The following is a 17,961-nucleotide window of genomic DNA, read 5'->3' as shown; positions in this document are numbered from 1 at the left end:
ACAGTGAACATATATAAATGGTACTGTATAACCCACAGTCTGCTTTTATATTTCCTTTACTACATTCTTAAAAATGATTTGTGTGGTGTTGATGTTATCCTAGCATCTGGTTCACTGAAGAATTGTCTTCATGTTTTTGCTCTCTGGAGATACTCGCTTCCATTGAAAAGTGTGACCATGACTGTAATGTTGTCTCTGGAGCCAGCCGCCAAAGCAGCACTTACAAGTTCACGGCTGATATACTCAGCAGCACCTCCATAGAAACTCTTAGTGCATGATCCTTTCTCTTTTTCACTTGAGTCTTTTGGCACACCATCTACACTGGTTGGTCCATCAGTTTCTTTCTCACTGCAAGGATCATGCTTAGTCATTTTTGGTGGAAATGTTCCTATATTTTTAAGGTTATGAATAGAATATTTTGAATCTGACAAATTTTCTCTTGAATTTATAGTTGACACATTTTCTTCAGATTTGCTCTGAAACACTATGTGGATGCTAGTTTCTGGTTTAGATGTGTTTTCTTCATCGATTGGGAAAAGCAGAGACCCTTTGGATGGTGACAATTTGTTTCCTGTGATAGAACACTGTGCTTCTTTATATACTTGAAAAGCTGTCATTGTCAGTGCAGTGACTTCCTTTGTATCCAGAACTTCCCAGAGTCCATTAGTAGCTAAGATAAGGAATTGACATAAGTCATCTATAGGCACAGAAATAGTTTGAGGTGCTGGAATAATGAATTTTTTCAGTTTGAGATTTCCATGAAATCCAAGTCCTCGTGTGGTTTTTATTTGCCCTTGTAGGAGCCCGTATGGTTCATGTGAACTAATTATTGCTCCATTCTGAAGTACTCTTCTTCTTTCATCTGTGTTTCGTGTAGTGTGTTCTTTGGTTAGGCAGAAGCCTTTCCCATTTCTGCATAAGACTGCTTGCACATTACCTAAAAGATTATTTTTAAAAATTGATCCTCGAGATTTATAACCATTTATATCAAAGCATGCTGTTAACTTCATAAATAGAAACCAGGCCACTTAAAAATATTTTTTAAATATATGTAGTATTGATATCATTATTAGAAGATTTACAGTAATTCAGATTTCAAATGGGGGGGCTAATTTATTCCTCATTTTTAAGCAATTTAGTGTTTAAAATACTGAATTTAGTATTAAAATAACAAACTACAGATAATGAAAAATAAGTAATTTTTTTATGAAGCAGCTTCTGAGTGTTACATATTTGTAGAATCAAGAATTGAACTTTTTTATAACCAACATACATTCCATAGAGCAGACATTTTTAAAATGTTTTAATAAATGCCTTTTCAATTAAAAATACAAACTTTGATTATTTTCTAAGAGTGCAGTTAGGCAAATTTTTAACTGGTCAAAGTTAAAACCTGAATATATTATAGGTATGGGTGATTAAAAAATTAGAAAGCCACTGTTAATGTCCATCTTATTAGGTTTGTTATGTGTGTTAAAAAGAAATTGTCAGCCCCGTGAAGAAAAACGTGTTATTAATGTATTAAATGGATAATAGCTAACCAACATTAAACCCTTTGATTGAAAACTGAGGTATTAAAAATCTGATTGTAGTTTGTTCATGATTCAGATGAACCTATGATGTGTGCTTTATTAAAATCTTAAGAAAATCTTAACATAATGCTCTGAACAGATTGAAGGATGGTTGTATTACCAAAATTTTCTTTGGTATACAGAAAAGGACTCAGAATCCTTCAGTTTGTTAGGAAAAATTGACTTTCCCAAGTTTTTAGGAACATAATTATATATTTATAATACCTATGAGAGTTAATATTGCTGGAATCATAGGCAAAATTTACGTTAGAATATTCTGATTTCAAATATGGCACCGTACCTGGAGTCAGAATTTTGTTGTTGCAGGCCTTCATTTCTAATCCCCTAACGTTTTAGGTAAAGGGATTTAGGTTTCAGAAGGTAAGGTTCACACACCTAATATGTTGGACAGAGCCTGAGCTGGTGAAGCATTAGTGTCAGGCATAGAGTGAGCCTGTTGGCTCATTTACATAATGGCAATTGTTAATATGTGAGTTATTGGATGGGACCAAAAGATGACTGTGTGGAAAATATTTTGGAAACCTGATAGCTGTATAAATGATAGTCCTCAAAACTGAATGACCTCTTTTATTTGTGGTTTGGTTATTAATATTTTCTGTTAACTTTTTTGCTGGTCATTCTGTTTACACTCTGCAGAAGAGAAGTCAGTAAAATAATTCTTGACTTCTGCTGAGTTTTAAATTATTATTGTACCAGCAAAGCAGCATGGGTTGGTATTGAACATGCCAACTGGGTAGACTGAATTGTTCTCTTAGGAGAACATATGGTTCAGTTCCTCTTTTAAATTAGAAAATTTCTTTGTGTACTTACACATATAAATAGTGCGACCATAGCTCTGGAAACACAGGCTCAGAATAGTCAATCCACTGACTTCTAAATGTTTTATTTGCATGTAGCAAGCCAAAGCTCACTCAGCAAAAAGAAAAAGCATTGTTTCTGTGTGATTTGAAAAGCATTTAATATGATTATGTAGTTACAGTGGAAGGGTAATACGTTGGTATTTTGATTTTAGTTGCCTCTGCAGAGAGCTTGGTAAACATCTTAGGTACTACTGTTTGCCTTTTTTTTTTAATTGCTGTGCTACAGAGTAGGAAATGCCATTTTCGTTGATTTTATTATTGTGAACATCCCTTAAGCTCAGCACAATAAAATTTTCTAGAAAATGAGGACAGTAAGTAATGGCTGCAGGTTTTGCCCTGCCATTGACTTGCTATCTGATTTGAGTTATTTAATTACTTGGACAGTTGATTCATCCTGATAAATGGTGCCTTCTGACTAACTCACATCCTTAACCTGTGTGAATTTGCATGAAGGAAGAAGAAAATGAAGGGGAAGTACCCAGTGTTTCTCAACTATTCGTGCATAGCTCAGGAAATAGAGGATAATAAGAGGCCCTGGAAGAGTATCAGTGGAATAGACATGGCGAAAAAGTGGATATGCAGAGTTAATAGTTCTATTTCCTAGACCTCGGGTTGCATGTGCTGCCAGCTGCAATCGGGGTTGTTGAAAGTGGTTGTCTACATTAAGCTGAAAGCTAGAATAGAATAATGAACAAAGAGCTTCAAGGAAGATGGGAAATTGGAGGGAGATTTAAAAATAACACTGCATATCCATGTGTCTTGGAGAACTGAAGGAAGAGAGAGGAGCAAGACATGACAGTTTGAGAGATTGGCTTTAAAGAAGGGTTCCTGTAATATCTGTTTGGAGGAAAGGAGAATAACTAAGTAGTGAACTGTGATGAAGAAGACCTTTACACAAAAACATAATGAATCTGAGCATAAATAAGTATTCAAATTCCTAGACATAAAGTTACCAGCTTTCAGTAGTTGGAGAGATGGTGCTGTTCAGAAAAACGTTATCAAACAAAAGTGGAACCTAAAACTAACAACATTGTAAATCAGCTGTACTCCAATTAAAAAAAAAAAAAGGAACAGTGTTACTGGAAGGGCAACATGTTTAAGGACATTAATGGGAACTAAAATGAACTGCTTTGAGATGATATTTAAGCCTTTTTACGATGACACGTATGGGGGCTTCCCTGGTGGCGCAGTGGTTAAGAATCCGCCTGCCAATGTAGGGGACATGGGTTCGAGCCCTGCGCCAGGAAGATCCCACATGCTGAGGAGCAACTAAGCCTGTGCGCCACAACTACTGAGCCTGCTCTAGAGCCCATGAGCCACAACTACTGAAGCCCGCGTGCCTGGAGCCAGTGCTCCACAACAAGAGAAGCCACCGCAATAAGAAGCCTGCACACTGCCACGAGTAGCCCCCACTCGCCGCAACTAGAGAAAGCCTGTGCGCAGCAACAAAGACCCAACTCAACAATAAAATAAATAATAAATAAAATAGATGACACGTATAGTCAGGCAAAGTGTTCCTTATGCAGAAGGCAATGACATAACTGCCTTCTGCAATTGCTGGGTTGTCTCTAGTTTGTGAAAAGGAGGAGTGTCCCCGTCAACTTCAGAATGACCTCTAGAATCAATCCCAAACGGAATTCTAGATCTGAATGGGCAAGATCTTTTTTTTTTTTTTTTTTTTCCAGATGGGGCCATGAAGGTCATTTAAACGGAAGTTTTAGGAAAGGACTGGAGGAAAGAGTAAGAGAAATGTTAGATGGTGGTGAGGAAAGGAAACATCCCTAAGGTGCACGAGTGCCCTGGATAAAAAGATGGCTTGCCTTAGAAGCAGCAGCATGGGGAAGAGGAAAGTCTTGAGAGCTTGCTACTTGGTACTTCAATCCCAGTTTTGTCTGTGTGACTTTCATTAAGTCACTTTATTTCTGTGAGTAACAATTTACCACCTGCAATATTTTTTGTCGAGTTTAAGAAGGTAATTTAATAAGTAGACACTTGACAAAGGTTATTTTCCTTTTTGTTCCATGAAGGGGAAAAGCAGCTGAAGAGAGTCTATCCAAAAGAGATTGAGATGAAGCTATGAATGTTTCATTTCAGACCCATTTAAAAAAAAAACTAAGAAAATCCTTAAAAAGAGTTATAGGCTTAAGGGAGTAGGGAGCAGGAACTTGGAACTTGAGAAATGAGGAAATAGTTATTGGAGAAAGAAAAGGGAGCAGTTGAAAAGCAGCATAAACAAACTAAGGAAATTTAAACCCTAGTGAAGTATCCCTAATATGGAAGCATAGTAGAAACACCTGTAGATGAGGTTAGGAAAACAACTTATATCCAGTTTTTTTCAGGATTCTAATTTTGGCAAAAGAGGCTGAAATTGTATGCATGGGTGCCATGTGTTGACTCTTCCTACTGGTGATTAGCATGAGAGCCTTATTGATGTGGAGCTAGTTTTCACTGTATGTTCAAAAGATTCCTTTGATTGTTTTGTAAGATGTGTGAGCATGAAACTCAAGTTCACCATTTTCCAACTGGAGCCTAACAGTACTTCACACATTAGTCTCAACTATCTGTCAAATATTTGTTGATTATATTTTCAGAATCCAGTTTGTATATATGTGAGTCCACATATATACAAACCAACATACCCCAAAAAAGGGAGATGGGGAAGGAAAAGTCTATAAAAGGTCAGTGTTGTTTAAGAATATGTATATGTGTGTGTGTGTGTATATATATATATATATTTTTTTTTTTTTTTCACCTGCTTAAGGTGATTCTGGAGTTGAATTAGGTTTTAGGGGAAAAAGATGGGGCTGGAAGTAATTTTAAAAGCAACTTATTTAACCACTAAGGACAATCACATCTAGATAGGAAAATCACAACAAATTAAAAGATCTGCAAACACAGCATCAGTTGTGAATGAGGAAGGTGAAGACACATAAGAATGAAGGGACACCTTAGAAGCAGGAAGCTGCTGGTGTTCATTTGAAGTAATGAGACTTTAAAGGACATGGGTTCTGGCTCACTAATGATATAACCATATATAATAAGGCTTTGGTGAGCCTCAAGCTTCTATTAAAATGAGATTATTCTTACCTCACAGGTTGTGAGGATTAGATAAAGGAGTTATTGTTAACCTTAAGAAGAGAGAAGAAAGGGGGCTTGAGGAACAAATAAAGGATTGTGAGTAATAGGGAAGTAGTGGGTAAAGTCATGCTTGGCCTCTGGATCTAGAGTGAGCTCACAGGACAGAGAACAAGGACACTAGGAAAAAAGGTAGTTTCTGGGGCCTCATTAAAAGAAGGTATTAACAAATATGTATAATCTAGACATAAAGATACTGGAATAGCAGATATGCTAAAACACTCAAATATTACAAAGGAGCAGTAATGTGCCAGTGTGGGTCTTGGATTGACTCCCACTGAGAATAGGAAAATATCCTGGATAATGTATATACTTTTAAGTCATGTACATTGTTGAGCTAGTAAGAAAGTAAAGAATTCTCCTGTCAAAAGAATAATGGCTGAATCCCAGAGTATGCCAAGAGCAAAAGCCAGTTTTTATCTGAGAGCATTTATTGAGCTGAATAAATGAGCTTAGACTTTTCACGGGGTTATGGAACAGGAAACAAAACCTAGGGCTTGTTCAAGGTGGGGAAAACTAGTGGTTTTCCCCAACAAAGCTAGGAGCCCAAAGAACCACGCCCTCACTGCAACACTGAACTGAAAATAAATATATGCCTCTCACCCACCACGCAGACTGCCAGAATAATAGACTATTTCAAACTGATGCTGAACAGTGGAGGAAAGAAATATGGCCTTGCAAACACCTTGATTTTGGTCAACTAGCCTCCAGAACTGTGAGAATGGATTTTCGTTGTTTTAAGCTGCCAAGTTTCAGCTAATTTGTTATGGCAGCCCTAAGAAACTAAAACAGCAAGCATGCAAATAAGTAGGGAAATACTGCCCATAATAAAATGAAAAATCAATTGAAACCAGCCCAGAACTGAGGCAGATGTTGGAATTAGTAGGCAACAACTCTCAATGTTATAAAGTTAAATACAGACATGGAAGATAATTTTAAAAATCAAACTTCTGAAGATGAAAAATACAAAATTTAAAATGAACACTACACTGGATGTGATTAACAGCAGGTTCAATATTGCAGAAGAAAAGATTAGATATTGCAGAGTAAGGATCTCTGAAAATCTACTCCTCAGGAAAAGGAATGAGAACACTGACAAGAATTGTTAAAGTCAACTTTTCTGAAATGCTGGAAATTAACCAAAGGCTTGCAAAAATCTGAGAAACATTGAAGAGAAACAAAGTAGGTAAAACCAAGTGGTCATGGCCTTGTAACTTGGCCTACTTCCAACCACTTCTCTTCAGCTCTGCAGTAGCCTTGAAAACCAAACATTTTATAGTGATGCTAGCTCTGCAATCAACAGTCTAGCAGCCTCTGCAGGAGAAAGGATGGCTTTAGACCTCCCTAAAATTATCTATCCCCAGAGAATTGTCATTATGTGAACTGTCTTGCAAGTCCCTGAAAAAAGCTCCATTCTCAAATCTTGTCATCATTTGACTTGACTCAGAGCTTACTCTATGCAAATAACTCATCCTCAGTGTGTTTGCCAAAAACCAGCAGCAATTGTTTAAAATCACACTTGCCTGAGGCACTGAAAGCATCTGGGGATGACAAGAGGCTGACCCCCCAAAAAGTATAAGAAAGAGCTGAGGACTGAGACCCTACAGAGGGTTTTGAAAAGCTCAAACATACTCCTGGGGAAACAGAAGAGCATGCACATGTGCAGGCTGTATACATGCCCAGGACCTGAACAAGCCTTAATTTCTCACCTATGACTAATCTTGATGATTAACCCAAGTAGGAAGTAAAAGCATAGGCAGAGTTTTAAACTGCCTGCCATTTTTTACAAGACAAGCCTCAAAAAAGACAGAGCCGGGCTTCCCTGGTGGCGCAGTGGTTGAGGGTCCGCCTGCCGATGCAGGGGTCATGGGTTCGTGCCCCGGTCCGGGAAGATCCCACATGCTGCAGAGCGGCTGGGCCTGTGAGCCATGGCCGCTGAGCCTGCGCGTCCGGAGCCTGTGCTCCGCAGCGGGAGAGGCCACAACAGTGAGAGGCCCGCATACAGGAAAAAAAAAAAAAAAAAAGAGCCTCAGCAAAGACTGGAAGACATGCATATTAGTAGTAGGTATTTAAAGAAATCTCCATCTAGTCATTAGCTGAACACTAAGATAACCAACCAAGCAGAGGCTTTTTGTCTGCACATGACAGAATATAGAGTCTACAGAATTAGTTCATATAAGTCACAAAAACAGTAGCAACAACAAACCCTGGAGAGGGAGGGCATCTATATTATTTTAAATGTCCAGTTTTCAACAAAAGAAGAGTAATGAGAGAGTAATGAAACATAGTAATGAAAGCATAGCCCATATACAGGAAAGAAAGTAGGTCAATAGAAGCTGTCCATGAGGAAGTCTAGGCATTAGAACTAACTGGACGAAAATGTTTTAAAATTTATCAATAGGGCTTTCCTGGTGGCGCAGTGGTTGGGAGTCTGCCTGCAGATGCAGAGGACGCAGGTTTGTGCCCCGGTCCGGGAGGATCCCGCGTGCCGTGCAGAAGCTGCGCCCGTGAGCCGTGGCTGCTGGGCCTGCGCATCCAGAGCCTGTGCTCCGCGGCAGGAGAGGCCACAATACTGAGATGCCCATGTACCGCAAAAAAAAAAAAAAAAAAAATTATCAATACGTTTAAAGGAAAATGGGGCTAAAAATGAAAGGAAAGCATGAGAACAATGATCCACCAACCTAGAGACTATCAATAAAGAGATGGAAATTATAACAAAGAAGCATGAAATTCTGGAGTTGAAAAGTACAATGTCTTAAACGAAAAATTCACTAGAATGAGCTCAGCATCAGGTTTGATCTGGCAGAAGAATCAGCAAACTTGATTGATAAATTGAGAATATCCAATCTGAAGAATAGGAAAAATAAAAAGAATGAAGTAAAGTGAACAGCATCGCAGAGACTTGTGGGACACCACCAAGTATACCAACATATGCATAATGGAAGGAGAAGACAGAAGTGGGGAAAAAAGAATATTTGAAGAACTAATAGCCAAAAACTTCCCAAATTGGAATAAAAACATACAAGAAGCTCAACAGACTCCAAAGAGTTTAAATTAGAGGTCAGTACTTAAACACATCATAGTCAAACTGTCAAAAGAGAAAGAAAGAATAATGAAAGTAGAATGAGAAAAGTGGCTCATTACATACAGCCAACGGATACTCAATAAGATCAAAAATTATGTCTCATCAGAAACCATGGAGGCTAGATGGCAATGTGATGACATATTCAAAATGCAAAACTAGGGCTTCCCTGGTGGCGCAGTGGTTGAGAGTCCACCTGCCGATGAAGGAGACACGGGTTCGTGCCCCGGTCCGGGAAGATCCCACATGCCTTGGAGCGGCTGGGCCTGTGAGCCATGGCTGCTGAGCCTGCACGTCTGAAGCCTGTGCTCCGCAACGGAAGATGCCACAACAGTGAGAGGCCTGCGTACTGCAAAAAAAAAAAGCAAAACTATCCTTTTAAAAATGAAGAAATTAACACATTCCCAGTTAAAAAAGACTGAGAGAATTCATCATTAGTAGACTTTCCATACAAGAAATACTAAAGGGAGTCTTTCAGGCAAAAATGAAAACGCTAGATTGTAACTCAAACCCACACAAAAAAAGAAAGGTAACTACAATTATCTTTCAGTATCTGGGGAGCACTGTTCAGGACACACAACAGATCTGTGGATATTCAAGTCCAATAGACAGCCCTCCATATCTGCAGTTCCACATTCACAGATTCAATCAACCATGGATTGTGTAATAGTGTGTTTACTATTGAAAATATTCTGCATATAAGTGGACCCACACAGTTCAAACTCATGTTGTTCAGGAGTCAACTGTATATAGGTAAATATAAAACAGTAAAAAATGTATTTTACTTTTAACACTTTTATTTTCCTGTCTTATTTAGAAGAAAGCTGCATAAAACAATAATATAAAACTTTATAGGCTTGTAATGTGTAAAGATGTAATTCCATAAAGTATAAAGAAGGCTGCAGGAAATGGAGCTATATTGGAGCAAAGATGCCATATATATCTTTTGAAGTTAAGTTGGCATTAATGCAAGCCGAATTGTTTTTAAGTTAAGATTTTATTATAATCCTCAGAATAGCCACTAAAAATATATTTTTTAAAAATATATAGTAACAGGGGGCTTCCCGGGTGGCACAGTGGTTGAGAGTCTGCCTGCCAATGCAGGGGACATGGGTTCGTGCCCTGGTCCGGGAAGATCCCACATGCCACAGAGCGGCTGGGCCCGTGAGCCATGGCCGCTGAGCCTGTGCGTCCGGAGCCTGTGCCCTGCAACCAGAGAGGCCACAACAGTGAGAGGCCCGCATGCCGAAAAAAAAAAAAATATATATATATATATATATATAGTAAAAGAAATACAGGAATTAAAATGATGTACTAGAAACTATCTAATACAAAATACTCTAATACTCATCAAGAAAAATTGGGAGAGGACTCAAATCAGTAAAATTAGAAACGAAAAAGGAGAATTTACAACAGACACCGCAGAAATACAAAGCATCCTAAGAGACTACTACAAGCAACTCTATGCCAATAAAATGGACAACCTGGAAGAAATGGACAAATTCTTAGAAAGGTATAACTTCCCAAGACTGAAAGGAAGGAATAGAAAACATGAACAGACCAATCACAAATAATGAAATTGAAACTGTGATTAAAAACCTTCCAACAAACAAAAGTCCAGGACCAGATGGCTTCACAGGTGAATTCTATCAAACATTTAGAGAAGAGCTAACAGCCATCCTTCTCAAACTCTTCCAAAAACTTGAAGAGGAAGGAACAGTCCCAAACTCATTCTAAGAGGCCACCATCACCCTGATACCAAGACCAGACAAAGATACTACAAAAAAAGAAAATTACAGACCAATATCACTGATGAATACAGATGCAAAAATCCTCAACAAACTATTAGCAAACAGAATCCAACAACACATTAAAAGGATCATACACCATGATCAAGTGAGATTTATCCCAGGGATGCAAGGATTCTTCAATATACGCAAATCAATCAATGTGATACACCGTATTAACAAATTGAAGAAGAAAAACCATATGATCATCGCAATTGATGCAGAAAAAGCTTTTGACAAAATTCAACACCAATTTATGATAAAAACTCTCAAGAAAGTGGGCATAGAGGGAACCTACCTCAACATAATAAAGGCCATATATGACAAACCCACAGCAAACATCATTCTCAATGGTGAAAAACTGAAAGCATTTCCTCTAAGATCAGGAACAAGACAAGGATGTCCACTCTCACCATTATTATTCAACATAGTTTTGGAAGTCCAAGCCATGGCAATCAGAGAAAAAAAATAAGAGGAATACAAATTTGAAAAGAAGAAGTAAAACTGTCACTGTTTGCAGATGACATGATACTATACATAGAGAATCCTAAAAATGCCACCAGAAAACTACTAGAGCTCATCAATGAATTTGGTAAAGTTGCAGGATACAAAATTAATGCACAGAAATATTTTGCATTCCTATACTCTAATGATGAAAAATCTGAAAGAGAAATTAAGGAAACACTCCCATTTACCATTGCAACAAAAAGAATAAACCTACCTAGGGAGACAAGAGGAATAAACCTACCTAGGGAGACAAAAGACCTGTATGCAGAAAACTACAAGACACTGATGAAAGCAATTAAAGACGATACCAACAGATGGAGAGATATACCATGTTCTTGAATTGGAAGAATCAATATTGTGAAAATGATTATACTATCCAAAGCAATCTACAGATTCAATGTGATCCCTATCAAACGGCCAATGGCAATTTTTACGGAACTAGAACAAAAAATCTTAAAATCTGTATGGAGACACAAAAGACCCCGAATAGCCAAAGCAGTCTTGAGGGAAAAAAACGGAGCTGGAGGAATTAGACTCACTGACTTCAGACTATACTACAAAGCTACAGTAATCAAGACAATATGGTACTGGCACAAAAACAGAAACATAGATCAATGGAACAAGATAGAAAGCCCAGAAGTAAACCCACGCACCTATGGTCAATTAATCTATGACAAAGGAGGCAAGGATATACAATGGAGAAAAGACAGTCTTTTCAATAAGTGGTGCTGGGAAAACTGGACAGCTACATGTAAGAGAATGAAATTAGAACACTCCCTAGCACCATACACAAAAATAAACTCAGAATGGATTAGAGACTTAAATGTAAGACCAGACACTATAAAACTCTAAGAGGAAAACATAGGAAGAACACTCTTTGTCATAAATCACAGTAAGATCGTTTTTGATCCACCTCCTAGAGTAATGGAAATAAAAACAAAAATAAACAAATAGGACCTAATGAAACCTCAAAGCCTTTGCACAGGAAAGGAAACCATAAAGAAGACGAAAAGACAACCCTCAGAATGGGAGAAAATATTTGCCAATAAATCATTGGACAAAGGATTAATCTCCAAAATATATAAACAGCTCATGCAGCTCAATATTAAAGAAACAAACAACCCAATCCAAAAATGGGCAGAAGACCTAAATAGACATTTCTCCAAAGAAGACATACAGCTGGCCAAGAAGCACATGAAAAGCTGCTCAACATCACTAATTATTAGAGAAATGCAAATCAGAACTACAATGAGGTATCACCTCACACGAGTTAGAATGGGCATCATCAGAAAATCTACAAACAACAAATGCTGGAGAGGATGTGGAGAAAAGGGAACCCTCTTGCACTGTTGGTGGGTATGTAAATTGATATAGCCACTATGAAGAACAGTATGGCGGTTCCTTAAAAAACTAAAAATAGAATTACCATATGATCCAGCAATCTCACTACTGGGCATATACCCAGAGAAAACCATAATTCAAAAAGAGAAACCCTAATTCAAAAAGAGAAACGATAATTGAAAAAGACACATGCACCCTAGTGTTCATTGCAGCACTATTTACAATAGCCAGGTCATGGAACTAACCTAAATGCCCATCGACAGATGAATGGATAAAGAAGATGTGATACATATATACAATGGAATATTACTCAGCTGTAAAAAGGAACGAAACTGAGTCATTTGTTGAGACGTGGATGGATCTAGAGACTGTCATACAGAGTGAAGTAAGTCAGAAAGAGAAAAACAAATATCGTATATTAACGCGTTATGTGGAACCTAGAAAAATGGTACAGATAAACTGGTTTGCAGGACACAAATTGAGACACAGATGTAGAGAACAAACATATGGACACCAAGGGGGGAAAGTGGTGGGGGGTGGGGGAGTTGGTGTGATGAATTGGGAGCTTGGGATTGACATGTATACACTGATGTGTATAAAATGGATGACTAATAAGAACCTGCTGTATAAAAAAATAAATAAAATTAAATTTTAAAAAAAGGATGACTAATCTTAGTTGAGGGAAAAAAAAGAAAGCAGTATCGGAGGAATAGAAAAACAAAAGATGTATATATATATATATATATATATATATATATATATAGAGAGAGAGAGAGAGAGAGAGAGAGAGAGAGAGAGAGAGAGAGAAAACAAACAGAAACATGTCAGAAATATATCCTACCCTATAATTAATTACCTTAAATGTAAATGAATTAAATACTTGAATCAAAAGGCAAAGTTTGGCAGAATGGAAAAACGAACAAACAAACATGGTGGCTGGCTGAATAAAATCCCCAAAGATATCAGAACCTAATCTCTGGAGCCTGTAAATGTTACCTTATATGGCAAAGACTTTGAAGATGTGATTAATGATCCTGAGATGCTTAACACTGGATTGTCTGGGTGGGTTCTAAATTCAACCACAAGAGGGAGATTTGGCTACAGACACAGAAGAAGGAAATGAGCACATGGAAGCACATTTGAGATCAGAGTGATGTGGCCACAACCCAAGGAATACTGGCAGCCAAGCAGAAGGTGGAAGGAGCAAGGAACAAATTCTTTCCCACATCCTCTGGAGGGAGCACTGCCATGAAGACATTGGGCCAGTTATGCTGGTTTAGAACTTCTTGAACTGTAAGAGAATAAATTTCTGTTGTGTGAGCCACGAAATCTATGGTAAATTTGTAACAACATCCACAGTAAATGAATACAAACAAGATCCACCTATATGTTCTCTAACAAGACACTTGATTCAAAGATAAAAAGATGGGGAGAAAAGGCTGTATCAGTGAATATAGTAAAAATCACTGAGCCGTAGACTTTACTTGGATGAACTGTGTTCTTTGTGAGTTGTATCTCAATAAAGCTATTAAATATAAAATCACTGGGGAAAAGGATTTAGGGGATCAAATAAGAATCCCATATGTTTATAAGGAACTAGTGTGGTTAATTAGAAATGTAAAAATTTGTGGTTTATTTGATGTTGTGAAAAAAGTGTAATTATGTATGCTGTATCAATATGTTTGAGTTTTAATCCTGTGAGGATTAACTGAAGAAAAATAAGAGAGCACCAGGAGAAGTGATAAAATGCAATATAAATGAGAAGTGCTAAGAAAAAAAGTCAGGAATGTCTGTTTGGAAGGATCTTTTTCCACATGCACAAATTCAACACTTATTCAATGACTGTATCACCACACTCATGTTTCCTTATAAAGTGAGGTGGAGTTTTTTTCTTGGTTTTAATTCCAGAGTTGTGATGATACTGGTATTTGACAAATTTCAAACAAGAAAAATGAATCCCCTTGCTATCTTTATAGGTCTTGTTTTATAAAATACAAAACATGCCCTTGATAAATTTGTGTGAACATTTATTTTTTGTAACTCATTTAAATTACTTTCTTTTAGGAGCACTTTTGTATCATAAATCATGACCTCCCTTTCACAAGTTGGATTTTTTCCCCCTACTTATTTGTTTCTATTAGAATGAAGGATGCCCAAATGAAAACATTTTAACACAGTTATGTATGTAAGCCTGTAAATTAGATCCAAAAAAATGTTTGACCTGGAAATTAGGACCTGCCAAACAACAGTGGGCTTGGAAGTAATGAATCACAGTAAACTGAACATTTGATGATAGTATCTACTTATTGAGTATCTCGTATATTTTCCTTTCATTTCCCAGGAACCATGATATCAAATGATATTTTCTAATAGAGGTCCAAAGTCCAAGGATATGGGTCAGTTCCCAGATTAGTTTGAAATCTGAAAACTCTCCATCCATGAAGTAGGCCTGCTCTGAAGCACTTTGGAACCTCAGGGTAGGGCCTGAGAAATGGCAAATGCTCCAAGGAAATTGGCATTGCACTTGGCTCCGTGGTATTGCTTAATCTGGTGTTCTCATTTTGGGCTCACAACCAGAGTTAGATCAGAAACAGGCCAGCTTCCAGGGACCTTGACATTATAATGGTCTTGGTGAATATATCTGGCCCCGGTGTGGGCCAAAGTCCCACTCCCTGAGGCCCAGACTCCTCAGACTCTGGAAGCAATCTCCTTCAGAGGCAGTTTGATTTCCAGCTCCAATTTCTATCACCTCTGACACCTTGAACAAATAATTTCACCTCTCCGAGCTTCTATTTTCTCATCTGGACAACTGGGTCAACACCACTTAGAAATGGCGGCAGGGGTTGGGAAGGAGAACAGATGCGGTTTAAGGGTCCAAACTTGCAATGAGCAGTAAATACGTCTTAGAGGTCTAATGCACAATATTGGGAACAGAGAGAACGTATATATTTTAATCATCAAACTTGCTAAGAGACTAGAACTTAATTTTTTCAACCACTATAAAGAAATGATGATTATGTAATGTGATAGAAGTGGTAATTATCGCTACAATGGCAATCATGTTACAATATAAAAATGTATCAAATTAACACGTTTTGCTTCTTAAACTTACACAATGTTACATGTCGAATATATTTTTTTAAAAACAATACTTAGATATCTTTAGATATCAGAGTTCTTGGAAGACTACATGAGAAATTACTCTGTGCGCAATATTCAGCAAGTGGACACTGTCATTAATAATAATTCTACCGAGGAAAGGGGTGGTGGAACCCTAGTTAAGCATCTCATGGAAATGAGCATGGAACTCGGGTTAACTTGGCTAAAACTGTTTTACCTCTGGGCTTTCGAGTTTGGCAAGCTCCTTAGCTAGAACTTTAGCACAGCAAGTCAAAAGAATTGCTTCTTGAAATAAAATTAAAAGAATCCAGCCAAAATTTTTGGAGAAGGAAATACACGCCTATAAAACTGAATCACGGACGATTGTTTTTCCTAAGATGAAATCGATGCAACTTGGCCAGTGAGCACAAGAGTGACCTGTTGCAAATATGTTAGTTACCAGAAAAACTGACCAGTTTAGCAGCTATACTAAGAACACTCAAAGAACTTTCCATTCTCCCGAAAAAGGGAAGTGTGGGGAATGTTTTGGTTTCATTCCGATCTGAGCAAATGTAATAGATTTGCTTTGCCTTTATCAATAGCTGTGTTGCTACCCCATTTAGAAAACGTCATGTATTGGTCACATTATTTCATGTACGTGCCTCCTTGAGACATAATTACAATTCATTTTGTGCCTGCAAATCTACATTTAAACTGTGGTTATTGGTCGTTTCTTAAATTGGTCAGTGAAATATCTAGGCACTAGTAAGTCATTAAATAATAGGTCACTAGGTAATTCTGGAAGCAAGAGAGGTTTTGCTGCCAGGAATAAAACATGTTAAGGTGTAACCTGGTACCATTCAATATACATACCAGTGTTTGCAATATGTAGCACTCCAGAAATTATTTTCGGCGTCTCCTGGAAAGGGACCAAAGAAGCATCAAGGTCATTGAATCTTCTCGAAGACTTCTTAGCTTTGGGACTTTCAATGTTGCCTTCCAATATGCAAGTAACTGCAGAACAGCCGCTCCATCGAGCCCTGGACACTTCTTTCCTTCCGAGACGTAAAAGCCTGTCCATTCTCCAAAATGCTTTTGCAAAGGCTTTGTGTATGTTCTCATACTCACTTTTCAATGCTTTCGTCTTTTTCTTTATGGAGGAGAAGGTGTCTTCTATAGCTCTGTAGTCTTCTCTAAACACTGTGTGAAAAGAATTGATTACTGTTTGCTCTTCAGGGGTCATTTGGTAGGAAGGATCAAGTCTGGAAAGTTGGTGGAGAAGTAAAACTGGGAGTTCCACTGATGTCAAGTCTGCTGCCGAGGCACCGTGATGTCCATCAAACAAACCAAAAAAACACACATTGGGTTTGTTGCCAAAATTATTCACGACAGTGAATTTATCATTCATGTCAACTCTCCACGTAGAATTCCTGTCTTCGCAAATGGCTGCTCCTTTAATTAATAGGTGACAGATTTTTTGAGGATATATTGAACTCTTGGGAATTTTATCAATAATCTTATAGTGTGCTGGTATTTGTTTCTTGCAAAGGAGCTCAAAAGCATTATTAATGCCCTGTAAGATTTTTTCAGTAAATGCAAACGATGACAATAGTTTAGCAATGACGGACTGCCTCTGATCAGCAATCGCTGAGAGCCCTGGTTGCTCCCCACCCATCCACTGAAAGCCCAATGTAGCCAGAGCTACATGCTGCTTTTTATGGAGGAATATTCCAGGTAGGTCAATTTCATGCTTGCATATGGAACAGGGAAACGTGATCATCTCATTGTAGACCTGCACTTCATGATGGTCTCTTCTTTTTCCTTTTAAAATGCTTTCTTCTCCAGGTAAGTGGGACTCCCTCATCTGAATCATATGTCAGTTTTCTTGTGTACAATTGCCTTGATTTCCAAAACACTCTGCAAACAGGATAAAAGATATTTACATGCCTGGATTGATGCACTGAATATCTCTTCAAGCAGGCCCCTATCTTTGCAATTTGTTTTGGATCCTTGAGATTTCATATTGGCCTAGAATATTCTTATTCCTCTTTCTGTGATTCCCCCCCAAAACACATAGTAAGTACTTAAGGAATTGGTGATTGGCCTGTGTAGGCCCAAATGAAATTCAGCAAAATCTCCAGAAAGTCAGCTAGACCTCTAAGAACAAACACTCAGATAAATCAGCACAATATTTTATCTAGGCAAGTGAAGGTATATGCTTGAGATCTAGGAATGTGATTTCAAATATAAAGCATAATTATTTTTGTATTCGATTTTGTCCTAATAATAAAATAATTTTATTTATATAATATTAATTTATATAATAATATTATATAAAGAAATAGAATAATTTTTTAAAAACACTTTTGTCCTAATTAAAGAGTTCTCAAGAAAATGAATGGGAGATGCCCAAACCAAGCAGAATGATGAAAAGAATGGATAGTAAGGACAGAAATTTTTAGGACTGCAAAGGGAAAGAGGTACGGCCTGAGGAAAGAAGAGGAGCTGGATGATAAATTTCCAGAACGCAGACACCCTTTCTTACACTCCTTCCTATC

At 37.7% G+C, this 17,961-nt stretch overlaps 1 protein-coding gene across 1 annotated transcript; it reads right to left on the bottom strand.

Moving 5' to 3' along the window:
• Positions 1 to 109: 109 nt before the first annotated feature.
• On the bottom strand, positions 110 to 17,267 carry PP2D1 (protein phosphatase 2C like domain containing 1; the record flags this gene model as incomplete). The annotated part of the gene is made up of 2 exons (XM_079922791.1): positions 110 to 937; positions 16,277 to 17,267. 2 exons carry the CDS (start codon positions 17,265 to 17,267, stop codon positions 129 to 131), a joined length of 1,800 nt encoding a protein of 599 aa, XP_079778917.1. The 3' UTR covers positions 110 to 128.
• Positions 17,268 to 17,961: the final 694 nt, after the last annotated feature.

Source organism: Stenella coeruleoalba, assembly GCF_951394435.1.
Source record: "Stenella coeruleoalba genome assembly, chromosome: 5".
NCBI lineage: Eukaryota > Metazoa > Chordata > Mammalia > Artiodactyla > Delphinidae > Stenella > Stenella coeruleoalba.
Note: the sequence above shows the minus strand (reverse complement) of the source record. Positions and strands in the feature narration are given on the sequence as shown.